This window comes from Carassius carassius, chromosome 9 (genome assembly GCF_963082965.1).
Source record: "Carassius carassius chromosome 9, fCarCar2.1, whole genome shotgun sequence".
Lineage (NCBI taxonomy): Eukaryota > Metazoa > Chordata > Actinopteri > Cypriniformes > Cyprinidae > Carassius > Carassius carassius.
In genome coordinates, this window is record NC_081763.1 from 24,628,859 (window position 1) to 24,656,851 (window position 27,993).

General features: G+C 36.8%; 2 protein-coding genes across 3 annotated transcripts; both read left to right on the plus strand.

The window, feature by feature from the left end:
• The first annotated feature begins 9,594 nt into the window (after nucleotides 1–9,594).
• LOC132148630 (proteasome assembly chaperone 3-like) lies at nucleotides 9,595–10,842 on the plus strand. 2 transcript variants are annotated; one of them, XM_059557328.1, is made up of 3 exons: nucleotides 9,595–9,737; nucleotides 10,098–10,326; nucleotides 10,413–10,842. In XM_059557328.1, exons 2-3 carry the CDS (start codon nucleotides 10,111–10,113, stop codon nucleotides 10,563–10,565), a joined length of 369 nt encoding a protein of 122 aa, XP_059413311.1. In that variant the 5' UTR covers nucleotides 9,595–9,737; nucleotides 10,098–10,110; the 3' UTR covers nucleotides 10,566–10,842. The 2 variants fall into 2 exon arrangements, with proteins under 2 accessions (XP_059413311.1, XP_059413312.1); XM_059557329.1 differs by lacking the exon at nucleotides 9,595–9,737 and adding an exon at nucleotides 9,780–9,992.
• Nucleotides 10,843–11,607: 765 nt separating this feature from the next.
• On the plus strand, nucleotides 11,608–27,991 carry LOC132149379 (transmembrane protein 184A-like). Its single transcript, XM_059558563.1, has 9 exons — nucleotides 11,608–12,170; nucleotides 13,113–13,367; nucleotides 20,399–20,564; nucleotides 21,817–21,907; nucleotides 22,390–22,465; nucleotides 23,484–23,575; nucleotides 23,684–23,853; nucleotides 23,945–24,142; nucleotides 27,353–27,991. The coding sequence occupies exons 2-9, from the start codon at nucleotides 13,113–13,115 to the stop codon at nucleotides 27,583–27,585; spliced, it is 1,281 nt and encodes a 426-aa protein (XP_059414546.1). The 5' UTR covers nucleotides 11,608–12,170; the 3' UTR covers nucleotides 27,586–27,991.
• Nucleotides 27,992–27,993: the final 2 nt, after the last annotated feature.

The window sequence follows — 27,993 nt, forward strand, 5'->3', positions numbered from 1 at the left end:
GTCCGTGATCTCTTAACAGGACTTGAAAGCACTTTACAGGTAAGATTACAAGCAAGTTTGCTATGTCAGAAAAGCCATACATATGATTATGTGACGTAAATGTCACAATTTAGTCACTAAAGTCCACTAAAAGCATTTTCACATTTTGCTCTTAAACTCAGGAATAGCCTTCCAGATTTAGCCTTCTCTTGTTAAATCTAGATTAAAGACACATCTCTTTAGCCAAGCGTTCATATGATGCATCTCATAATCCTGTACTCCAGTTATACTTTATCAATTGCACATGATTATTATTTTCCGGAAATGTTATCAACAGCAGCTACGGTAATTATTCTCTATTTTCTTTTCTGTTTCTAGAGATTGCACAAGCACCAGTTTGTGTTCAGCCTCTTACGAAGAATTCAGATGACCCTACACATGTGAAGAGATGATGCCAACCCATGCAAATAAACATACTAAACAGCCAAATTGTCCACACATTGTAATCATTATGTTCACAATCACAACATCTAATCATTGCCTTAATCATGATCATCGTTTCTATTTGAATACATGTCATTAACTAACTGCATGATTTGTATTAGAACTGTACATTTCTGTCATTTGGCCATTCGATTTTAGAATCTTTTTTTTTCAGAGTCGATCATGTAGAAACATGCATCTCCTGTAAAGCTGCATTGAAACAATAGCCTATGTATTGTGAAATGCGCCATAAAAATAAAGGTGAATTGAACTGAATATTAGTTCAGATATACTCTATGGTAAAAGTGTTTTGAGGTCATAACATAGTATTGTGCAAGGAACTGTGTCAATTAAATATATATTGTATACATTTATTAAGGGTTAATCAATTATATGTCTCTATCATCATAATTTATGTGAAAATAAATACAATTTGTTGATGTTTTACTGCTACAAGTGTTCATTTCACCTGTAAATTGAAGTGAATTGTACGTCAAGGTAAACAAATTTTATAATGAGCCTAGGTTGAAAAAAGTAGTTGCACACTCACAGTGGAGAAACAAATGTAGTAGGTTAAATACTTCATGAGATTGCTTTCTCACAAAAACTGAGAAAGAATAAAACATGAAGCCCTTATTAAATAGACATAGGCATGGCTAAACAAACTGCCCCACAATTTACTTCATCCCATCATCATTGTTGGAAGGCATTGCTCCACACATTAAAGCCTAATCTGCACTGAAGTTCACATGAAGTTCTCATATTCCTCAATTCTCATCAGAGCAACTCGTTTCATTAATAGCTGCTCATTTATATACGACTATACACAGGAGTCAGATGACAGCAGGGGTTTGATAAAGGTATGATTGTATGATGACTGCATATGAAGGTTTTGTTTGAAAGAGGGGTTCACCCCATGGCTCCTGATATTTTCTCTTACACTTGATCAATTTTAATGATGTCATTTTCTGTAGGAATACAGCGTGACACCCTGGCAGCTTATAGTGTAGTAATGTCATCATGTTTTAGTTCCCTTGCTACAAATATGCTCATAATGGTAAAGCCCCCCAATGGTGCAGGTAATAATAATGAATTTAAAAGTCTCAAGTCTCTATTTTAAATTAGAGCAAAGCACTGGTTATTATAGATATGAAATGGATCCATTAAATCATCCCACTTTCTCAGCATCTCACAAATCAACTGGAAAAAGGCTTCCAATTTAAACAAAAATAAATAAATGTACTGATTAAATTCCTGTCTAATTAATCAATAACTGACAGTGGCTGTCACAAGTTAATCAAACTAAGTACAATATGAAGAGAAATGATGTGACCAAATGGGAGCTTTATTTATATAGAGTACAATTTCTTTCAGTTGTCCAAACCTGTCAAAACATTATGCAACAGCTTCATCTCTGAAGTTACATCATTGTTCATAATGGACAATGTGTGTAAGAATGCAAATCACTGGCTATATAAATAAGAAAGTTTAATTTGGGTCATTATGATCTCAGAAGGACTCATTGATTCCGTCCAATCACACTGTGCTCCGGAACGCTATAGAATTCTATTGATTCTGAATTCCATTACGCTTCTGGGCAATGATAGTATCTCCAAGTTATTTTCAGTCTTGCATAAGTAGTGATTGTACAAATGTGCTTGATTGCGTACTCGCCTGGAAAACAAGGCTACATAAAACACGCACACAAAGACAGTATTAAGTAAACATAGAGGATGTCTAATAATAGTGTAGTGTAACCATGTGATTAGTGCCATGAGAAAAAGAGAACAGGAAAGAACATTGCAGGACAGTACACAGAATATGCCACCAAACTCATACATGTGAAAGGGATGGGAGAAACAAGCTGTTGTTGTTACACAAACCATCTCTCTCTATCATACAAGTGTTTTGCAATGCCATCCCCCCATGAAACTCAAAGGATCCGGACTCGGAGGACTAGTAAATAGTGTCACGGTTGGTGTAGCTGATTGTCAACATCCCAGTAATGAGGGGTTCTATTGGCAGGCAGCACACAGGGCTTTGTGTAATTGCTGCCTCAAAGTTTCTATTTTCTGTCACAAAGGGAGTTGATGTATATTTCCTCTAGATGACGCTTGTGTACTTCAGCACTAATTTACTTAATCTACTTTTGATTAGTTCAGTTTGTATAATTTTATATTTTGTTTATTTTTTCATGTTTATTGTGATTTCTATACTCAACTGTTGTTTATTTGAGCAAGATTGAATCTTTCTAAGAGTTTCTTGATTATATTTTATTTTATTCCCAACATGCTTTTGTATGTCACTTCCTGTTTTTTCATCCACATGAAGAGATGGAACGATGTAATTAATCATCGCAAAATTAAAAGGTGTTTTTCTGTATAATCGTAAATCATCTGATCAAGAATCTTCCAAGAAATAATCCTCTCTTAGCACACAAGCAGGCAAAAGTGGTATGTGGATGTATTTTCTGTTTATTTACGAGTTTAATGTGACGTGTGTTTTACATGTAACTGAATGTGTGACTGGTGTTTGTTGTATATTTTGTCCTTTTTACTCAGTTCTATGGTGTTGATGTTGATGTCGCTGTCTATGTTTGGCGTCTATATCGATGAGTTCATTAAACATCTGTGAAAAAAGGAACCTCAGCCTTCGCATTGTGACTAAGGGCGGCATATTTTGATTATTCAGACCTCCACTGGTTTCCTCTCATACTCTGACCAACAAACTAATCAGCCAAGTTGTTGTGTCTGCTGTTACCATCCACACTAATACTCCCCCGTGCACAAATAAATATATCTATTTATATTCACCCTCAACATTCATGCTGAGAGGACAGACTTTCCAAAAAGTTACTCTGAAGCAAAAAAAAAAAAAAAAAAATACAAATTTAGTTTTGGCCTTTAAATCTATTCAAAAAACGACAATTTTGCCAGTGGTTACAGTGAGCTGCATCTCTGGGTGAGTCTGATTTGTGAACAAAATGTTCAGTCTGAGTTTTGAATAGGATTAACATTACAATATGGTTTAATTTGTTAATATTAGTTTGGTGTCAATTCAACGTGAATTTACAGGTGTTTCTTGAATGAATGAACAATAAAAAAATAACATTAACATGGGTTAATAAATTCTGTAAAATATTGTTTCCTAGTCCATTAGGTCTACGTATAGCTAATGCATCAAATAATTTTAAATGATTTTAAATTAACCTTAATGAACACTTTAAAATATGGTCTCATTTGTTAACATTATAATGCATTAGCCAACAAGCTTTGTCAGTGTCAGTCTTCATTTTTACCTTGAAAGATCAGTTTCAAAATCATTCTGATGGAAAAAAGCTTGAAGGCTTTTGAAAAATATATCCTAGGGAACAACATAGGTAAGTAAATCATGACATAATTTTCATTATTATTGAGGCTAGCTTAGAATTCAAACTAAAGTCTGGTAATAATGATGTCAGATACTGTTCACCCTATGGCTCAGAGCATTTATGGGCTCGTACATAAAATGCTGCATGTGCATTTTTGTAGGTGGGGGCACTTTGTATGTCAGGAAGGAAAACAGTGTTTTTAGACATGACCCATATGGTCAGTAAGCTTTTCTTGCAGAGGGATGGCTGTGACTTGGCTTCATGGAACTGAATTGTGCAAGGTCAGCTGGTAGCATGGGAGTAGGCTGCCCTGCTCTCTCACTGCGGAGGTTCTCAATCAGCCTCTCCCCTCAGCATGTCTACATCCACCTCCTCTAGTCCTGGCCTGCTCGCCACTGAACCAGAGTCACAGTCACCTCACACCACTGAACACACTCACTGCATTAGATCTGAGGGTTAAAGAAGGAGCAATGATGCAGTGTTTCACCCACATTGCATTTACTGCCAAGATAATGAAGTAACATAAAAAGCAATATAAAAATCTTATATAAAAATATACTATTATAATATTATAATATAATATTGTGAAATATTACAATTTAAATGGATTAGATGGATGGATATTTTTGTTCAGCACATAATATTAATATTTTGTGATGTTTTTTCCTTTTCCATGGATTTTTTTTGTTTTTCAGTTTCTGCATAATTTACAGATTATTTCAATATCAATTCAGTTCTGAACTGGCATGCTTTTAGTCAAATCTGAATAGGCTGCTCTTTGTTTTAAATAGGTTTGTTTAACACCCTAGGCTTTGCTATGACTTGCATTTTAAACTATGGTCTGGCAGCAGTTCATCTGAACTGGTTCTCTCCAACTGTGTTTAATTATAAATTAACCTTATATAACAAATGCAACTTTTTCCTACTTTTATGTTGATATGAATCTAAATTAGCTAATGTTTCTAGGACTATTGGTTTGCCTATGGCATTATTTTTTATAAAGAGACTAGTCCTTTAAATGTAAAAAAAAGAAAGAAAGAAAAACAGACACAAAAAATTACTAAAAGGATTTCTGGAACAATTATTTAAAGCATGTTCATGTTGCTTTACGCTTTAATAAAATCACAGCAAATCTGCTGCTTCTTTAAATGTCAGGCGTTAATTTAAGACTAATTCAATACTTACAGCACACTATAAGCATTATTGGAAATCCATAATGTGAAACCTGCTTTTAAAAGGCTACATTACTTATGTAATGTGCTTAAATCTCCAAATGTTATGGGAATGTTATCTGTAATGCTGCACAGCACTCTAGTGGTCACTTGGGGAATGTATGCATTTCTTTCTAGAATGCGTGTATTTGTGTGTGTGTGTGTGTGTGTGTGTGTGTGTGTGTGTGTGTGTGTGTGTGTGTGTGTGTGTGTGTGTGTGTGTGTGTGTGTGTGTGTGTGTGTGTGTGTGTGTGTGTCTGTCTTTGTTGGTACACTTATTTCATGAATGAGCCCCTGTCATAAGGCTCCAGATGGTAGAAGAGCAATTTTCATTACATGTATTGTTGACTTCCACTCACATCATGAATCTAGCCTTACAGATCAACATGAATTAGATGCTAAGCGACGCAGACAGCGATGCTGTGGATGAACTGATGCATTCAGCCTTTCTCAAAGAGTGCTGATGATGTATTTCATATGACGTAGATGCCCATGAATACGCATGAGGCCATTTATGATAACACTGAAATGAAGAGGAAGTAACTGATAATCAAGTCAACATTGCATCAAAATCAACTCTATTTACTTTATTAATGCACATTCCTGGTCTTATTGTGAACAGTAAAATAAATCATAATTTGTCTTTGCAATCAAAATCAGTCAGCCTCTGACGTCACTAATAGGGATGGGAATGGTACGGAATAAGAAGTGTGGTTTCAATTCTGTTTCAACTAAATCTCCAGTTCCTTAACGATTCCATTAACAATAAGTACTTTTAAGAGAGCAAACATCATGTGTGGGAAACACTGAGAGTATTTTATGGCATTCTACATTAAATTTACAATTGCAAATTAATTCAGATATTCATGAAAAATCACCGAAATCATTTGGTCCGAGTATTTTGTAAAACTGAAGTTGTTCAGAATAAGATCCCTAGTCACCACACAATCCCTTTTTACGATCCTCTCAATTCCCAATGGATACAATCAAGTCCAACCGTACAATTTTTTTTCATATTATATATCCTCTGTAACTCAGAACAACAACAAATAAAAGAAAGTAAAACTAACTGTGAATGTGTTGGTTTCAACCTCATCCTATATATTCACCATCACACTACTGCATGTTCTATGTGTGTCTGTGGGTGTGTAGAACAGACTGAGCTGAATGTTGCCAGGGCTGGGCTGTCATATCAATGGAGCAGAAAGTATTCTGTGAGGTAACCGACCCATGGCAGCTCTCATTAACCCCTGGTGAGTGCACTCTTTCAGGGCTATGTGGGTTTGAACTGTGCCCCAAGCCCTAAGCCAGACCCTTTGAATCTGACAACACCATTTTGACAGGAAGCTGTACTCCACACATATGAAAAACAAGATGTACAGAACATACAGATGTTTTTTTATTTCTGATAAAAAGAGTTCAACCAAAAAATACAAATTACCTCACCCTCAAGTTCCCTCAGAAAATTTGTACAAATTTTATGGTGCATTTATGGTTGTTTTGGTTACTGTGTGTGTTAATGTGTGTATATATGCAAAACACATACATTTACACACACGTACTGACTGCATGTATTACATTATAATAAAATATTAAGAATTGTAAATAAAAATGAAAATTAATTAAATGAAAAATATAAATATATAAAATGTTATGCATGTAAGTAGACATGTATGTGTATGGGTAGATGAGTATTATTATTATTATTGAATATGAAGGTAAATACTGAACCGACCAGGGTACGGTCACCGTAATATTAGTACTGTGCCCGGGAGATGCCATGGTGGGTTCAGTTTTGTCGTGATCATGACATAATAAATTGTGGGAACGTGATAATATGATCGAGGCCACGAGATCATTTTGTTGAGGTAATGACATCCTTATGTCGTTGCTATGTTGAGAAAACGACATCCATTTATCGCGACCACTACTTCTTATGTTGAAGGAACAACATGTTTTTCTTGTGTCCAAGAGTTTAATGTGTAAACAAACCTGCGTGATCATAGCAACCCAGGATTATCAGAGATTTTCATAAAAATTTTATTTTGTATTATGAAATTATTTATTATTAAATTATTATATTAACCATATGCCTTGGCTACCAGACTTTATTATGTGCAATAGTCAGCATTGAAATGAAGTTTATCATGAATAAATGTAACATAAAGTGCATAATATAAAAAAGGCCTACAATAATTTTTTTTTTATCCATCCTCAGTCTTGAAAGTCCATTAACTGATTGTCTTTTCCCTGTAATATTTGTATATTATTATTATTATTATTAGAATGTTATTATTGGTTATATTTTATATTAGCTTCTATAAATGTTTTGCTTCATTTCGATCTCAACTTAACGTTCTGAATACTTTTGTAAATAATAGCCCACTGTAAATGCTCAACGTGCAAATCAAGCTTTGATTATGCTGCCTGGAAGTTTTGCTTGAATGCATTTTAAATTTAACATACATTTCATTTTATTTCGGCATGAAATTTTGACTTGAATGAAACAAAAACCTTAATTATTCCATTTTAAGACACTTCTCCCAACCTGAATTATGGATGTCCGTCACGTCTGTATAATCCTGTCCTCATTAGAAACCAGAACTAAAATGAAAGGATGTCTGAACAAAAGAGTGTAGGTATGTGGCAAAATGTGGGACTTACACTGAGGATAAAATGTACCACTAATTAAATTCTGCCAGCCAATCAGACTTATCTTCCTGCTGTGGGAACAGAAAGAACCCAAACGACATGCGTATTTCCGGCAGAACATTAAAGAGATATTAAAATGATAGTCCTCTTCTGTTCGAGGTGTTCATGAACAATGAATGTGCTTGTTCCTTCCTTTTATCAGCCATGATAGGCATTTTGCTTGCTCCTTCATCATTTCTCCCTCTGCCTCCGGAACACACAAAACTTATAAAGCTTCTGATTGGCGCCTCTTTAGCACTTTGAAGAGCAAATCACTTCACAGCGTGTTTATAGCATGCGTACCCATTTTACCTAATGTTAACAGCTGAGAATGATTACTTAATGGTGCTTTAGAGGAAAAATGCCACATCTGAGATTTGTTTTGGAAAATGAGTTTCACTTTACGTGATAGCAAAATATCACAGAACCATCACTGCTCAAGACCTTTGTGTTATGACAGAACAACTGATGATCTACTTTTTATATCCATTATAGACACAAGACCACACTGAGAAAGTCAAGAAAAATTTGAAGGTTGTAAAAGGCTTTTTGACTAGGCTTTTGATTGCTTATTATGACATGTTCAGCGAAGGCTTATTAATTTCCTTCATGTGATACTGGCTTAAAATGACGCTTGCATGGCAATCATGCAATAAATTGTAAAAGGGATGACAGAGATCAAAGTCTTGGCTACAATGTGCATTTTACAGTCTGACATAAAAGGACGATGAAAGTTTAAAAGTGATTTTGAAAGTGATTCTAATGATATCGTTGCTCTGTGACAGTATTGTTATAGCTGTGGTGTGGCTATTCTGTACATTTTAGAATGATTTCTCTTTTTCATTATTGTCCTTGGTGTGAACGGGCCTTTACTCTTAATTCTGGTTCCAATAACAGGCCTACAACTAGAATAAAAACAACTGAAAATTATCTATAATAACATATTTGACACTGCAATATAATTCCAAAACAAGTGTGTTGATGTGAATTAGTTTAACAGAACTAACCCTCCATTCAGCTAAGAGACAGACAGAGACAGACAGAGAGAGAGAGAGAGAGAGAGAGAGAGAGAGAGAGAGAGAGAGAGAGAGAGACAGAGAGAGAGAGAGAGAGAGAGAGAGAGAGAGAGATACTTTGCACCTCAACCTTGTGAGGAAAAGTGCAAAGATGTCAACTTTTTTTCAGCCATATGTAAAGCTCAAAGGCTTCAGGATAAGTCTGTTAGAGCAGCTACAGTCTGGAACACAAAGAGCAGCCTCAGCGAACATGGCACACACTGTCAAATGGACTAGACTCAGTAAAAGTATGACACATCCACACTAGATCCACTGACAGGGGCGAGGCAGCCAGAAGATAAAGCTGTCCAGACAAACAACACGCAATCAGGCTGTTCCAGGTGGATAGAGAGGATAAAACATTTTGAAATAGATTTGCATGTCTGTTTGTTTGTTCGATAAAATTCTCTGGGTAATGTTTCTTAAATATATATATATTTAGACTTGCAACAAGCCTGTCTCCTTTGCATATTTTTTCAGCGTATACAACAACTCAGACACACATATTAAACATTGCTGTTAATTACGATATGATAATGGAACATTACGAACATGATAAACAGGCTTTTGTTTTGTTTTATCTTATGCTTATAATGACTGCATTTATTCGAATAAAACACAGTAAAAACAGTAACACTGAAATATAACAATAATAATTATATAATGTTTGATTATGTCCTGATAATAATACAAGTACAAATTTAGTCATATGCCTACTATTTAATATTTAAAAAATATATAATTATATACAATCTTAAATAAAAGTTACGTTAAATAAAATGTTTTCCAAAACACATTCAACCGCGTCTCCTCCCCTAAGTGCGCATCTTTGACCTAGTTGTCACTGCGTAGGTGAAACGCATCCAAAGTGTTCCGTCACCCCCGAGGGATGTTTGCAAACGGAATTACATTCAACCTAAGAGGATAAATTACGACTTTAAACTAGCGGTGGGGAATGTTTCTTATATCTATGCTATTTATTTCAAAAGTTTGTGCATACCATAAGGCTGTTGCGTTTATCTCGGATGGTTTCTAATGCTCCGCCTGAGACTCTGAAGCCTCGGTGTTTCTTGTGTCGTCTGTCCGCTTTTGACAAGCCAGTCGTCAGCGATCTCATGCGGCCTACTGTCGCTGTAGCTTTGTGCTTCTCAGAGCTGAATGAATGAGCTAACCATTATTGTTTCGGTTTGCCTAGTACTTAAAGTAATTAATTTCATACTCCGTTGTTTTCAGTTTTAATTCAGTTGTGAGAGTTTTATGACTGAATATTATTAGGCAGCATGTTTTTAACTTTTATTTATTTTTCAGGTGAAAGTAAATAATGGCTCCTCAACCCGTCATCCGATCAAGACAGACAGAAAAAAACATAAATGGAATCCCAACACAAGTTGTCTGCACAGAATTCAGCAACTACATTTTTATAGTTTTGACACAGTATGGTAAAATTGGGACACTTGTGTCCATAACACCTGACACGAGGTCTGGTGAGATCAGCCTACCCATGTTCACTACTAGAGTACTGCTGGGGAAGGATGAGGTAATCAAGTTCGCTTTTGTTGGATAATCAGTATGGCAGATAAAGTAATGTTTGTGTTTTACCTTGTCCTTTTTTTTCTTTTGCAGCCTCTTACACATGTTTACGCCAAGAATGTTGCAATGTTCGTCTCGCAGGAATCAGGAAACCGACCGGTCCTGTTGGGCCTTTCACTTAAAGACAACAGTGCTGAAACTATGAAAGATGTTAAAGATATGATCAAAGCCTGCCAAGTTTGGTAAACAGGAGGTCACATAGCAAACTCACTATTTCTAGATGAGGAAAAATTATGTATATGCACAAATTTTACAACATAAATCTTGACTTGTCAGTTATGAATTTAGACGTACCCAAGACTTGTGCAGAGAATGGTCTTACATGCTGTTGCTGTTGCACACTGCTTGAATTGAATTTTAATATTACAGTTAAAGATTACTGTTCAAGATCACTTTTTTTGCCTCTGTATAATGGATGTCTTTCAGATGCCCTAAGATTAAAGTTATATTTTCTTACCTTTAATTTTTTGCACTTATTTGAATGTCACACCAATCCCAAAGTCTCTGTAGAGGCATCTGGCTCAACACCTGCACCATTAACCAAACCTTTGTGTGTGTATGTATATGTATATATATATATATGTATGTATATATGTGTATACCGTATGTACGTGTATTTGTGTGTGTAAAATAAGACAAAAAGATGGGAAAAAATTGTACTTCAATGAGAAAAAGAACAACAGTCCTATAAAGATTTGCTGTTGTCATTTGTTTTAAAACAGAAAAATTTAATTATGTTAACAATAGATATAGGAAGAACATATTTAATGTTTATTGCAATATGCAAAGAGAGTAGGGAGACATGAAAGTTGGTGGGCACTAAAGATCCTATTGGTGAGATTTTGTCATGTTTTTCTGATTAGTGGAGATTTTTTTTGCAGAACTGTGGGTAATGAAATATTGCACCAAAAATTATTTTGTTAAACACAATTCTGTATAAAAGGTTAAATAATTGCTTTAAAATAGGCATATACCATGGACCTCATAGCTCACAGTAAAGGTTTAAGTTATTGTTAAAAATCAATTAATCTAGGTTTACTACAAAATAAATGAAAATACTTTCTGAACCTGACTGCTGCAACATATTCCTGTTGGAGAAGAACTAAGTTTTAAAACGTATCACTAATGTATACATTTTGAATTAAAGTAATCTCTTTATGGCCCTTTTAGATATCAAAGTGGCCTAGAGTACCTGAATTATGTCCTATATTGTTTTTATCAGTATGCAAAGTTCTGTCACAGATTTACTCCCTGAGCTTTATATTGGTGTATCAATTGACACTGCACGAGTGCAGCAAGAATACTGTAACTTTGATCGACAGGTGCCCGTCCCTGCCTATCAGGTCACGTGACCAAGGACTAAAGTCGCAAGGTCACATGACCTGGGAGTGCTGTTTTGTCGCTAAGTACACCTGCCCTAATTTGAGACGGAGCGACGAGCCTGTTTGTTGTGTTTTGGAAAAAGCCTTTAGAAAAACAGTCATCTTGTAGCGTTTTCTTCTTCTCTTCAGGATTTTTATAAAGATCAATTCGATTCCGGGCTGTTTCCACCGAGCTGACTGGCGCACATCAGACCTGTCAATAATAGTTCAACGAGGAAGTGCGCGCTTGAGACACGGCCGTGTCTACCTTCGGCTTCTTGTCGTATATTGATGTTTCTTTAGTCTCTCGTCCACGTAATCTATTTATTATTTTAGTCCGAGTGCGATGTTCAGAGTAAAGTTAGGTTTGTGGTAAAGTAATTCGAGTTTGATCGCACTAGACTCTCACAGGTGTTGACACTGTATCAGGGTAAGTGTTTCAGAAAATATCTATAAACCGGTCTTGCCTTCTGTTTCAATAACAGGTTGGAGTAAAATGATTGGTAGGCAGCTTTTTTAATCTCTTAATGTAAAAAAGGGCATATTTTACTGAAACTACACTAACGTATGCTGTAAATTATGTATCCTCACGCAGCGTTTAATTTGACAAAAAAAAAAAAAAAAAATCAACATCAACATGTTAACCATAGTCTCCGGCAAAATATTTGTAAATATGTATATGCAATAAATCAGTAAATGTTGTGTTGATTACAGAATAAATTGACTTCGGATCTCCTTCAAACAACATAAAAAACACTGTAGACTGTACTTACAAAGGAACACCGTTTTATTTGAATAAGAAATAACTAGTAATTATAGTAGCCATGCTAAATTTGTTTTTCTATATTAAACTGTACATATATAAGTGTTTGTTGTCATTCGAACAAAAATAGTGCAATTAATAGGTAATTGGTTGCATTTCATAGAATAAACAGAATTCTATATACTACTGTTCAAAGTTTGGGGTCATTAAGATTTCTCTTCTTTTTCTTTCTCTCATTCGTTCTTTCTTTCTTTAAATGCATTAAATTGATTAAAAGTGACACAGAAGATTTGATGTAATGTTACCAAGGATGTATATATTTTTAAATACATGCAGTTTTTTTCAAATCTGAAGAAAAAAAAAAAAAAAAATATATATATATATATATATATATATATATTAAGCAGTATTTTTCATCATAATTAATAATAATGATGATGATTCTTGAGCACCATATAAGCATAGTAGAATGATTTCTGAAGGATCATTAATTCTGAAGAATTTAAAAGTGTAAATGAAAGATATAATATTTATGACTTATTTCATTTGGATTTAATTCAATTTTGAAAAATGTTTAATTATTTTTATTTTATTTATTTTTTCCTACAGATGAATGAGTCCGTGACTGCTAAGGCAAATTTCAGCACTTTGTCAATGGATTCGGATAAAAACATGAATAATTCAGTTCCTTTGTCGTCATACTCCGTGCTGTCAAATATAACCGGCATGTCAAACATAACCGTGATCAGATCAAGTAATGGGACTGAAGTAGTGGGGGACGACCAGCTCTTCCTCAACACCCGCACGGCCCAAGCCTTGTCAGGGATTTTCGTTTGGTCTGCACTCTTCATCACTTGTCATCAGGTAGGCTCATTTCGAGGAACTAAATGTCACTAATGTGTTTGAGGACAAGTAATTCATGGTAATCCTTTTACAGCCAGGCACTCACACATCCGGCACAAATTCTAGACCTCACAACTGCTTAATTAGGTACAGAAAAGCATCACTGCTGCTTTTAAACTAGTATGGAGTATAGCAACTATGGGCCATAAGGTGAGAAACAAATCTCAGCATTAAATGGAGTGGTTTTGAGACCTGGGGAAAGCTGGAAGCTCTAATAGGGTGGGTGGTGTTAGCGCAGTGGATAAGACGCATGCCTGTGGTGTGGGAGACCCGGGTTCGAATCCACTGTGAACCGCCAGTGTGTCCCTGAGCAAGACACTTAACCCCTAGTTGCTCCAGAGGCGTGCGACCTCTGACATATATAGCAATTGTAAGTCGCTTTGGATAAAAGCGTCAGCTAAATGAATAAAAAAAAAATAAAAAAAAAAATAAATAATAGCTGTGGTTCATTCAGAGCACAAGCAAATAACCTACGCAGAGAAAACAAGAGCTGTACCATGCTGTATCCTCCCTCATACCTGACCATATGCTCATTATCATCTGCAGATCCTGATAATACTATGTCATTTCAGAAGGATAATCTATGCCACATAGTCATTAAAGACTACTAGACTGTTCTAGACCATTATCCATGTTTTCTTTACTCTAAATGATTAATTTAGAGTGCCGTTACCATCCTTGACTCACTCCATAAAGTTGGTCAGCAGCAGGAAGCATGAAGTGCTCTAAAACTTCCTGGTATACGGCTGTGTTGACCTTGGACCTCAGAAAACACAGTGGACCAACACCAGCAGATGACATGGAACCCCAAACCATCACTGACTGTGGAAACTTTACACTGGACCTCAAGCAAAGTGGACTGTGTGCCTCTCCTCTCTTCCTCCGGACTCTGGGACCCTGATATCCAAAGGAAATGCAAAATTTACTTTCATCAGAGAACATAACTTTGGACCACTCAGCAGCAGTCCAGTCTTTTTTGATGCGAGACGCTTCTGACGCTGTCTGTTGTTCAAGAGTGGCTTGACACAAGGAATCCGACAGCTGAAACCCATGTCTTGCATAAGCCTGCGCGTAGTGGTTCTTGAAGCACTGACTCCAGCTGCAGTCCACTCTTTGTGAATATCCCCCACATTTTTTAATGGTTTTTGATTCCAATCCTCTCCATGGTGCAGTTATCCCTATTGCTTGTACACTTTTTTTTTTCTACCACATCTTTTCCAGAGGTGGAAAGTAACGAATTACATTTACTCGCGTTACTGTAATTGAGTAGCTTTTTTGTGTACTAATACTTTTTAAAGTAATTTTTTAGATCTGTAATTTTACTTAAGTATATTTTGTTTAAAGTATTGTACTTCGCTGCATTTTAAAACACATTAATTACTGAGTTAAAAAAAAAAAATAATAAAAAAAAAAATCGCTCCCTGGAAACTACGTCAGTAAATAATGGGCAGGAGGGCAAACTGGCGCTAAAATCACAAGAAAGATGCAGACGGTCAAAACAGGCGTTAGTGGTGCAGACACCGCTGAAAGCGAAACCCCGTCATATTTTGAAGTTGAACTCGAAGAAAATGAAGTGAACCCCTGGCCATATGTATGCTCTATTATGCAGTTTAAGCTGTACTTGCCTAGGAAGTCCAAACTAGCAGCTAATTAAAACTCGACAAGACATCAACCCTTCGCAAGAATGTAGAGGTAAGCTAAATAATTGCATCGTTGCATTAAAATGAAGCTTTGACATGTTAGCAAGAGGTTTTGCACAAATTAGCCAAAAAGACAGTGGTGAGGAGTGTGCTATATATATCATCTGCGATAATATCATATTTTTTGTTTTAATGATGTGCGCGCGCATTTATAGTGCGTTCTTTCACTGTGTGATTCAGTCTCCTAAAATGCATTTAGAATGATCACAAAATTGAAGATATAGGGGCAGAAAATTCACATATTTATATAATTTCATATATTAAATCAAAATCACACAAAGAAGGCCGTCTTTTCTTCCAAAAATCATCATGAATATATACATGCATATATATAACAGTTCAGTAAACAAGTTAATTAAGAGACTTGCGTTTTAGACACCATATTGCCTTTTTTAGCTCTATTTATACAACAGAAACGTGACAGTGTTTCGTTCCTGAATGAATCAACCGTTTAAATGATTCGGTTCAATCGCAATCACTCACTTATTAACAGTGACTTGCTGACACATATTGGCCATTTTAATTTCACATTTAAAGTATCTTTTGATTTTTTTTAAATAATTAATTTCTTATCATTTCAAATGAGTATTCAACATTTTATGTCTTGTATATCAAAACATTATTCATGCATTTGTAACTGCAGGTTAAATGCATTCTTGTCCTGCACTAAACAGTGTAATACATCTAAATGCCACTTCCAATGAATATTCTGCATTTCCTCTGCATTAAAAGATGAGTTTGTTCATACTGATTTGCCTGGTAACAGCCCAAATGTTCTATTATTCTAAATAACTTATTCCTTTAATTAAAAACAACTAGTTTGAGATTGATAGACCTATCCCAGGGGTGTCAAACTCAGTTCCTGGAGGGCCATAGCCCTGCAGAGTTTAGTTCTAACCCTGCTCCAGCACACATATCATGTAGTTTTCAAATAAACCTAAATGATTAGATTAGCTGGATCAGGTGTGTTTAATTAGGGTTAAGTCTAAACTGTGCAGGACTGTGGCCCTCCAGAAACAGAGTTTGACACCCTTGGCCTGTCCCATTTTTTACTCCCTCCCACTGTTAAAATGTGACTAAGTAATTTTTACTCTGAGTAAATTTTAAATGAGTTACTTTTTACTTTTACTTGAGTAGATTTTTAGACTGGTACTTTTACTTGTACTTAAGTAAAATTTCATTAATGTAATGGTACTTTTGAGTAGAATATTTTTGTACTCTTTCCGCCTCTGATCTTTTCCTTCCCTTCGCCTCTCTATTAATGTGCTTGGACACAGAGCTCTGTGAAAAGCCAGCCTCTTTTGCAATGACCTTTTGTGTCTTGCCCTCCTTGTGTAAGGTGTCAATGGTCGTCTTTTGGACAACTGTAGGACTGGGATAAACGATTATTTTTTAAACGATTAATCTAGCGATTATTTTTTCGATGCATCGATTAATCGAACGATTAATTTTTCAGACCGATTTGATTTCGATTATCTCCCCATTAATTGACTACTAACAATTTATACATGTTGATTTACATATCTGAATGAAAAAAACATCAATTCCTTAACATTGCAATATATGTTTATTGTTCTTAAAATTACAAAATAAAAGACTGACTAAGAATGCATTACTTTGCACTTGTATAGAGATAGCATTCAATAAAACCTTGAAAACACATAGCTTACTGAAACAAGCTTACTGAACACATAGGGCTTAGCTTACTGAAAAAAAGAAGTTCTTTCAGATGTAGTTGTTGTTATTCTTTCAAATAACAACTTGATGTCTAGTATTCAATAAAAAAGGTCACCCAAAATACTTGTTTAGAGCAATTGAAAGAATACAGTATGTAAATGTAAACTTGAGGGCTTTAAGCTAATACAGAGAGTGCTTTTACAAAAAAAAAAAAAAAAAAAATTAACAGTGGGAGCCAGCAGCCTGTCATGGAGAAAAAAAAATCTCCGAATGCTCCACGTGAAACTTTGGCGTTCCGCCCTTTTTCTATCGTGTCTAATGATTTTGGTTAATATGCACAAGGGAGGGAGAGAGCAATAAGAGCTCGTGTAGTTTGAAGACTGTGAGTGCGCGAGCGCGCGTGAAACTTTGGTGTTTCGCCCTTTTTCTATCGTGTTTAATGATTTTGATTAATATGCACAAGGGAGGGAGAGCGCAAGAAGCGCTCGTGTTGTTTGACGACTGTGAGTGCGCGCGCAGCCGGGGCTCTGTCTCGTACGCGCCCTGTCACTGTCACTCACCGATCAAATAAGGCTTTGACAGCCGCAAAAAAAATGCAGAAAAACCCCTGGATTGGTTATATAACGTTGGACAGAATGTTGATCCGGCCATCGCGTATATTCAGCGCACATAAGGTAAACGTTTTGCAAACGTTTTTTAGAGAAATAAAAACAGGTCGACGAATCGATGCGCATATTTTGCGTCGACGTCATCGATGACCTCGACGCGTTGTCCCAGCCCTAGACAACTGTCAAGTCCGCAGTCTTCCCCATGATTGTGTAGCCTACAGAACTAGACCAAGAGACCATTTGCCAAGGCTTTGCAGGTGTTTTGAGTTAATTAGCTGATTAGAGTGTGGCACCAGGTGTCTTCAATATTGAACCTTTTCACAATATTTTAATTTTCTGAGGTACTGAATTTGGGATTTTCCTTAGTTGTAAATATATCAGTCTGTGTGTAATGAATGAATATTGTATATTAAATATAATATATAATATATACAAGTTTCACCTTTTGAATGGAATTACTGTAATCAACTTTATTCAATTATTCTAAAATGTGGAAAATACTGAGTGGGTGTGTCCAAACTGTTGACTGGTAGTGAATGCTCAGAGGTTTGAAGCAGAAACAACAGTGTGAGCAATATTTGTGTGCTGGACCTTTGTTTATAGAAGATCTTTTGTGTTTGATGAAAGCCCATCAGTCACTAACCTTCACACCAGCTGTATCAATGAAAGAAAGAGATAAGGGCATCTTCTTAGATAGATATAAACATGCTGAGCAGTTCTAATTTGCTCTGGTACTTCCTGGTCCTTTTATATTTTGCCGTTCAACAGCTAAAAGTGCACATCATACCTGAATATCCATTTCTGTGGCATTCACTGTGTTGCCTACAGCATTCTGAAATCAGCTGGTGGTGGATGAATTTTGTGTTAAAGTAATTGTCAGGTGAAGTGCCGGAACAGTATGAATATACCCATCTTGTGTGTCGAATTACCAATTATGTTTGCAGACATTGTTCGGTTTCATAAAAGGCCGAAATCTAATTTCCCTGCTCTTGCTGGTATATTTTGTATCCCTTTTCATTGCAGCCTATATGACCCATGAAGAAATTTAATGTAGAATATGTTTCTCAAGCATCTGTTATGTAATTGAACGGCTGGGATCGTACTGATGGAGAGCAGAGGTCATGAAAGGTATTTCTTCAGATCTGAATTGCAGTGCCCACAGTGTGCCCGGAGGAATATGATTTGATTGCCTCCAAAGTGTCTTGTGTGCCATACAAAAGCCAATACCTCGGAGAAGCTGACAGTTTTGAAGCGGCCAAACAACGTTGGGATGTTATATGGAGCCTGGAAACGAGTCCCTGTATAGTGGTTTACCTCTTCAAGTCACGACCATGGCAAAACAGTCTGATTTTTGTCCCTCAGCCTAGCAAGAGAACAACTCATCTACCACCAAACAGCCGCCTGCAGAGGGTTGAGTCAGACAACATATGTAAATCCTGTGGATATTAAAGGAGCCCTCAGGATTGTTTTAGTATTTCACTGCCTTTCTGTTTCGCTACAAAAGATTCTCCTGGTGGAGCTTTTCTTGCACACTGCATACTAAAGGCAGAAATTGAGATTGCATTCCTAAAAAAAAGTTACTGATTTGCCTGCAAAACTTTCCCATCAGTTCCAGAGATATCAAAGTAGTCTTTGAAGACCAGCTATTTTGAACATAAGCACCTTCTGGACCAAACCTTCTTAAGTGAAATGTTATATATTGCACTGACAAAGCACCAACAGCACTCTTGGGCCGGCTTTTTCTCAGCTCTCTAGTTTTTACAAGCTGTACAGTCTTAAAGTTGGTGCTATAACTTGTGATTCGCCGGCCCTTGTTTTTGGTTTCCTTGCAGCTCCACCGGCAGTTCCTCTCTGCTTCAGACATGTTGTAATTAGCTTTGACTGCATTTCTGTGACAGCCAGTACACAGTCGATGGCCAGAGCCATTATTGTGAGCTCTCTCTCTCACTGTAGGCTCCATGTAATGGAGTCTGGGAGACTATGAATTTATTTCCCCTGCAGGCTAGGTGAGTTCAGAGAGCAACTCCCTTTGCTTTTTTGAGAGCCCACAAATACATCAAGCCTCCACCCATGGAATGACGGACTAAAACTAATCTGATTGAAGGACATACACATACCTCACAAACTCCATAGTATTTTTTAAATGTACATTATAAAACTGTTAGTGCCAAACTGTATATCTATATAGCATAATGCACACCTGTGACAGCACATTAGTTGTATTCTGTGCCAACTTAATATGTAGCTTGGAAACTGTAGCAGTCTGAAGGGTGAGTCTTGGTTTGGTGGATGCCAGGAAAATGGTACCTGCTTGACTGCATTATGCCAACTGTACAGTTTGGTGGAGGAGGGTAATGGTATGGTGCTGCTTAATTCCAGTGAAGGGAAAACGTAATGCTTCAGCAAACCAAGACATTTTGGACAATGCAATGCTTCCAACTTTGTGGGAAAAGTTTGGGGTAGGCCCTTTTCTACTCCATGACTGTGCCCCAGTGCACAAAGCAATGTCCAAAAAGACATGGTTAGATGAGTTTAGTTTGGAAGAACTTGACCCTCACAGAGTCCTTACCTCAACTTCATCAAACACCTATGGGATGAACTGGAATGGATTTTACAAGCCTGGCCTTCTTGTTCAACATCACAGCCTGACCCCACAAATGCTGTGGATAAATGGGCATAAATTCCCTCACAAGTATATGAAGTATATAATTATTAATATCCTGTCAGCTTTAGTTTGGTTAAACATTGCTTTCTGTTAACTGTCCATAAACTGTTATAGACTTTACAGTTACTTATTTACTGTGTGTCACTGGTATTACTCCATACAAGTGTCTGATAATAAGCAAATGATACATGTGTTCTTGCAATCTTTTGATCTGCTCTGCAGCATGTTGCTCCACTGCACTTTAATCATTTATTGCATTTCACAGTTTTTGCAATGTATGTCTGACTTTTTTTGTAGTCAAGCAAATTTGTGTCTTGTTTAATAAAATCTTTGTCTTTATAGATATACCTGCACTTAAGATCGTACACAGTGCCAAATGAGCAGCGCTACATCATCCGCATCCTTTTCATCGTCCCCATCTTTGCTTTCGACTCCTGGCTCAGCCTGCTGTTCATCAGTAATGACCAGTATTATGTGTATTTCGAGTCCGTTCGTGACTGTTATGAAGGTACAGTAAATATGAGCTGCTCTCTACCCTTACAGTCTCTCCTGCCCCCTGGGGCTAATGTTATTAACCCCAAATATCACACTGGGGGAATGACGTGTGCTGTTGTTTGGAAGTCTGGCCTGCAGTGAGGGAGGACATCCTGCTTTACAAACATGGGGTGGCAGGTTTCACAGAGGGGAAACAAATACATGTTCATTGTTACTGAACAGACCAGTTTGTCATGTTGCAGCTAGAAGGGAGGACGGCCCAATGTCCCTGTTATTATCTTTTCAGGCCTATCCCACTACTACTAGACAATGACTATTTGAAACAATTTTTACTGTGTTATTTAAGTAACATGGGAAAATTCCAGTGCGGGGATTTGTTTTGTTTCATGTAAACCATCATATTACTGAATGGAATAGTAACTTTATATAAATGAGTCTATGATGAAGTTTAGAGTGATTATGTCTTTAATACACTAACATTCAGAGGTTTGGAAGTTGGCAAGTATTCATATAAATATAATGAATATATTTCTTTCTATTTGAATATATTTAAAAATTTAAGCAAATTTATTTCTGTGATGCTGAAGCTGAATTTTCAGCATCATTATTCCAGTCTTAAGTCTCACATGATCCATCAGATAGCATTCTAATATGCTAATATGCTGCTCAAGAAACATTTAATATTAATGTTAAAAACAGTTTTGCTACTTAATATTTTGTGAAAACCATTATCCTTTTTTTCAGGTTTCTTTAACATAGAAACCTCGAAAGAACAGCATTTATTTAAAATACAAATCTTTATTAAAATTTTCCCTGTCACTTTTGATCAATTTAATGCATTCTTGCTGAATAAAAGCCTTAATTTCCTTCAATATAAGTATTGTAATATAAATAAAATTATATAATTGTAATTGTTTAATTTCAAAGGTGTAAAGTCTTAGTCAAGGAGACCATCAGTAAAATATTACCATAAGTAATACACACTGTACACATTGTACACTCTGAGAGACAATGAAATCTAACCATCTATCTTTAAATAGACCTCTCAGGTTAAGATGGACTTCTTGGACACAAACAACTCCTCAATCTTGACTTGTTTTTGCACAAGGTGACAGGAAATCATATTTATTTATTTATTTATTGGTCATGTCGAACATATTATGTCTGCTAATTTAAACCTCTCTCTGCAGATTCAGCAAAATGTTTATGTTAGGCTCTCATGATTGACTTAAGTTGGTGGTTTTTTTTTTCTTTTATCATTCTAGCATTTGTGATCTACAACTTCCTGAGTCTATCTTTTGAGTACCTTGGAGGAGAAAGTGCCATCATGTCGGAAATAAGAGGAAAACCTATTCAGTGAGTGTCTTTATTTTTTTTATTAAATTTTTTTTAACAACTGCTGGGTTAATAACCTACTGTTCAGCATTTTAAGGAATGATGAGTGTACTTCCTATTTAAAGGCTGCCCCAAATCATAGACTATTTAATTATGCTGCCAATCTAACATTTTAATATTTATGCTGCCACTCTGTACCTCATTTTGGAAGTTGTAAGGCAGCATCACATATATCCAGCATGAGGAAGGAAGTCCTACAAAATGCATAGTGAAGAGCTTTAAGAAAATAAATACAACATGTTGGACGACTAAATTAAATATAATTTTGATGACATGATCATGACTCGGTGTGTCAGAGCATGTGTGCTAAACTCTAGGCTAGATTTTTTTATTTTTGTGCAACATACCTTTATGTCTGGCTTGTGTTTAAAATATAAATTCATCAAATTACCATCAAGAATAGCATCACCTTTCAAATGTTCCATTTCCTTTGCCTTTAACAGGTCTAGTTGCCTTTACGGGACGTGCTGTTTGGTAGGAATGAGTTACTCCATTGGCTTCCTGAGATTCTGCAAGCAGGTTTGTTAGCGTTTTTCTTTAAAATTAAAATGAAACTTTTTTTTGAAATCCTAAAATATTCAGATTTATTCCAGTAGTGTCCAGTGAGACCAAATTGAAAATATGAGATGTACAATTTGGGAATAAGCTGAACATTTTAGTATGTCTTGTATTCCATTCTGTTTCTACCAGCATCTGTATGAGTCCAAATGGCTGTATGTAAACAGGATGAAAATGTTAATAAGAGGGTCTGAATTTCTGTGACTTTGTCTCCTCAACCTTTATCTCCCTTCTCTACCTGAATTGTCATGAAGTGGCAGCTGTTGTCTTTGTACTATTGTCTTTCCTGAGAAGCTCCAGTGGTTAAAGTAGGATTAAAAACCGTAGGAAGCAGGTGCAAGTCACTCAATAATAAACACAGAAAAATAGGTATTGCCGCCAGCCTGATGCTGTCTACACGACAACTGAGAAACCAACTCGCACTTTGAGAATAATACCGATGGAATTTGGATTTGATACCCCATACCCAAAAAGACAGAAAAGAATGTGAATTGAACTTTTTTTAATAGGAAGTGGAATTTCAAAACACATAAATCTATCTGACCATACGCCTACATGTGGGATTTTTCAAAGCATCATCTTGCAATGTACCAGACTGTAGCAGAGACAAAGCATGTTTGATTATTTTGCGATGGCTTTTTTTCACAGACAGCTTCTATTTAAAACTTAAATTCCACATTGATGATTCAAACAGTTGACTCTGACTTGCATGTAGCGAGATTGGGAAAAAATGATCCTCTATGTCATTCTCAATGTGAGTGGATTTGTCAGTCATGTCAACCTTTGTGTTGATTATGTAAGAAATGAGCACTTCCTGTCAAAAATAAGCATTCAACATTACCATGACTTTGAAAATGATGAGGACTGGAAGTCCTCTATCACTCAAACTATATTACAGGCCCATGAATAAATGGATCCAGCGTAAAAACTAAACCATCACTATTATTCATCTGCTTCTGTTACTAATGTCATCATCTAGGCCACACTTCAGTTCTGTGTCGTGAAGCCCATCATGGCTGTCATCACCATCCTTCTGCAGGCTTTTGGCAAATATCACGATGGAGACTTTAAGTGAGCCACCCATAAATTCATTCCTTTTTATATCAACATACCATAGTTACACGACATCTGACTTTATAAAGAACTGTTTTACTCCTTGTCTTGTGTCTTTTCATATAGTGTAACGGGAGGTTACCTTTACATCACCATCATCTACAACATTTCTGTCAGTTTGGCTCTCTATGCCCTCTTTCTCTTCTACTTTGCGACCAGTGACCTTCTGAGACCTTTTGAACCTGTGCTCAAATTCCTCACCATCAAATCCGTCATCTTTCTCTCCTTTTGGCAAGGTTGGTTACTCTGCGTTATATGTTCAGTATTCATCTCAAGTTGTTCATTGATACATGAAACATTTTCTTTGTGTCTTTTTTTTTTTTTTAGGTATGGTATTGGCCATTCTGGAGCGATGTGGTGTAATCCCAGAAGCTCTTGTCATTGATGGTTATGAGGTGGGGGCTGGTACAGTGGCAGCTGGTTGGCAGAACTTCATCATCTGCATCGAAATGGTCTTTGCCGCCATCGCCCTCCGCTATGCCTTCACCTCCAGTGTGTACCGCGAGAAGAAGAGTGAAGCACCAGGTAAGACGCTCATAAATCTAACACTTCAGAAAAACAAAGCAAAACCTTTTAACTTGTTTAGAGGATCTTAGAAACATGTCTCAGCAATCTTTTATAAGGCAACTGAAAGTTTTCTTTCTCCGAAGGGTTATGAATCACAGTTCAGAGGACTGCTGGAAAGCTCCACTCATAGACACAGATCATCAAAATAACTTGTGTGTTGAGAAAACCCAGACCTGTGGCAAGTTGAATGATGCCATTACACCTGAAAACGTAGAAAACAAAGTCTTCAGCAAGTGTTTTCTTGCCGCAAAACTTTACTTCGGGAATTTCAGTAGCAACATAATGAGGTCAAATTATGGAAATTTCAATGAATAGTTCACCTGAAAATTTTAATTCTGACATTCAGCCATATGTTGTTTGTTTGCAGTGGGGATGTCATGATATCAGATTTTCACTACATGATTATTGTGACTTTAAAAAAATGACGTGACATACAGCCAAGTATGGTGACCCATACATAAAGAATTTGTGCTTTGCATTTAACCCAAGAATTCATGATATCGCAATATCTGTAGAAATTTTGGAGGAAACAAATTATGCTGTCAGTCAAATTCAGATTCATTTTATGTTTTCTTTCTTTTTTCCACTCATTCACACTCAAAATCACTCTCAAAGCATTTGTAACCTCCTCTGACAGGATTTTGTGTGGCAGTAATAGCAACAAATTGTGTTGTCGGTAGATATTTCTTTGTATATTTAAAGGGTCATATGATGCAATTTCAACTAAAGTCTCAAATCCAAAGAGATATTCTTTATATCGTCCACGCCCTCCTAAAACGGCTCATTCTAACATGACCCCACATGTCTACGTCACGATGTGGGAAGATTTGCATAACACCACCCAAATGTTCACCCAAATAATGAAGGTTTAACTTTTGATTCTCACTGTTTCCTGATCCTGGGAGAGAAGACTACAGTGCTGGCTGTTCTGATTCTCAGTCTGTTAGTATGTTTACAATTTATGTAAAGGATTTGCCACTGATGATTCAAACATGAGTTTTGAGCTTTGTATAGAAGCGGTTATCAATTCAAGTACTCGCGATTTCCCGCTCTGCACATTTAGTACATTTCTCTTATGGCTCCAGACATTTGTTCTATTCGAAAGTAAGTGCCCTGCGAAGTGGACATCAAAGGATATTCCGCCATGATTCCAGTTCGAAGCAAACGTATATATGTTCTATTTAAAGTGCATTGAAGTGTCTGAGAAGTGAATTTAAATAGTTTTTATTTACATAGGTATATGATTTCATACTTGCAATCCAATCACAAGGCACTGGATTGGTGGCCAATTAGAGCATGCCTCGCTTTTCAGACCAATGAGCTTTGTAAAAACAATGCGTTTCAGGCGGGGCATAGAGGACAAACAATAACGTTCAGTACATACTACATTTAATAGATGTATGCACTGTACAGAAAGCAGTATACTAGTAGTATATCATTCTGATCATATCCTTAAAGCTACAAAAGCATCTCCATGCTTAACGGATTAGTCATATTCTGTCGCTTGTGCTTTTCAAGGTGATGAAGAATAGTTCTGTTTTGATTTCCACCAATTTAAGCTGTAATGTCAGTTCAGCTGCTGAATGTTAAAAGCTGCATTAGATTTATGTTCTGACTTCAAGGGGCCTCGATGAAATATAAATGGACTGTCAGTCAGATATGCATGTTTCAAGTCTTGTGTCAGTTTGAATGCTAATATTCTAAGCATGAGGTGTTCTTCTTTCGCAGTAAGTGAATTGCAGCATGCTGCTTAACAGTTGTTGGAATGTATGTGTGAGAAAACCTACAAATATGTTAAGAACCGTTCACCTTACTGGCATATGAAAGCATGGTGGTATTTTCCATATTTTAACAGAGCCACAGAGCTCAAAGGGTGAAGTCACTGCGGGTTTCACTGTTGATAAAAGGTCATGACTTTCATGAAACCTGTTAGGCAGAATAACCTTCCAGGATGGGCTTTTATCCCAAGCGGACCAGCTGTGAAGAAGCTCAGGGCAGTTTGCGGATCCTGAGATTTCACCCTCTGCCCATGGGGGCAGGTCCCAAATCGTCCATCCGTTCACACACAGTATAGCTCTTACGCCGGCAACTGGAGAACTACAAGCACAGTTCAAGTATTTCTCGACCAGGAGGTCAGAAACTTGCACCCACTTTTTGGCAGCCTGCCGTCACCTTTTTCCAAGCTCTCATTAATCATCCACAAGGCAAGATGGAGTTAGCTGGAACTCATCATTTTGCAGTGTATCAGGCTGTACTCTGTAATAATTCATTCACAGCTGAGACAAATCTGGGAACTGTGTGATTGTGAATTTCTTTCCTGGCCTCTCCAGCCTGTAGTAGATAAATGAAGCAGAAGAGTGATTTGGAAACCACATCAGTGGAGTGGAGCTCCGCATTGCTAGTGTTTTCATTCCGGTTTCTATTTTGCGAACAGCTGGGTTGGACCTTGGCGGTGCCCGTGGTGATGTGCTCACAGGAGTGAGGATAATAGCAAGATTGCATTGTGTTGAAATGTCACCGGCTGTTAACAGATTGTGTAATCCAGACAAACAAAATACCTCAGAAATGTGAAACATGACTGTAATGCTTTAAGTCACTCTGGGCATGTTTGTTCATCAGGGTGAATGTTCTCTTGAAGTCTGTTTATCTACATTAGGTACGTTAAGTCTTTCTGTTAAATACTCCAGTTCTTTATTGGTGGTATGGATCCGACTAGAGGTTTGCGTAGGGTGTTTCAAACGGTTTCAAATTATACTTTGTCCCAAACACACACCATTGAAAATATCCAGGAACCTTTTATTTTAGCTGTTTCTGTGCCTTAGTATTGGACTAAGTATTTTTTTTCTTGCTTTCTGCTCACAAATGAATATTTTCCCTCCTGATTTAAAACTTGACCAACACCAGCCAGGTCTCATAGGAGAACAGACATTTACATTAGACAAGGGCTCAAATGTTGACCTCATTACAAAGCCATAATGTCATGGGTTTTAATAATGCGGCTGTGTGTAAAAAGGCCAATTTCCTTTTGTGTTTTGGTTACATCTTCCTCAAGTTTCATGCCCTTCTAAGTTCTTGTAGTACAAAAACAGATTTGCTCATTTAAAGTCATTGTAAATATGTTGTGTGATATTTGACGCTTTAATCTGTTGTTTCATTTTGTTTTTGTAGAGAATGTAGCACCTATGCACAGCATATCCAGTGGCCTGAAGGAGACCATTAACCCTGGAGACATGGTTCAGGATGCAATCCACAACTTCTCTCCGGCTTACCAACAGTACACCCAGCAGTCCACCCAGGAAGTGGTGCAGCCCAACATGAATGGCAAGCCTGGGATCAGCACCTCAAAGAGTTCGAAGAAATCTGACAAAGTGATGCTGATCGACACTGATGATGAGCTCTAGTGCCCCGTTTGTCCCGATCTTTCTATTTATTTAATCCAAAACGATTTTGACTCTATAAATTTAATGAGGACACTAATCATGTAAATCAGCTCATGAATTTTAAAAAAGAGAGTTCAGTAAAGGGATCTGAACAGTTTCCTTACAAGGGATAAGAGTAGACTGTGTCAGGTAGGGGTTGTTTTGTTTTCCTCATTGTAGTCCTGGAGCTCATCTTTTCCTGATCCTCTGTAGTGGTGGGCGATCTGGCCCTGTAATGGAGAGTCCACTTCTCTTCTCTGACCCATTTTGAGGCATGGCCAAAAAACATGAGGCATGGAGTGCTGTTCAGATGGAATGAATCAGGGACTGACACTTTAGGGAGCCATTCTTGCATCTGGTCGTTTGAAGTATTTGCTCAGTTGTCTGCTG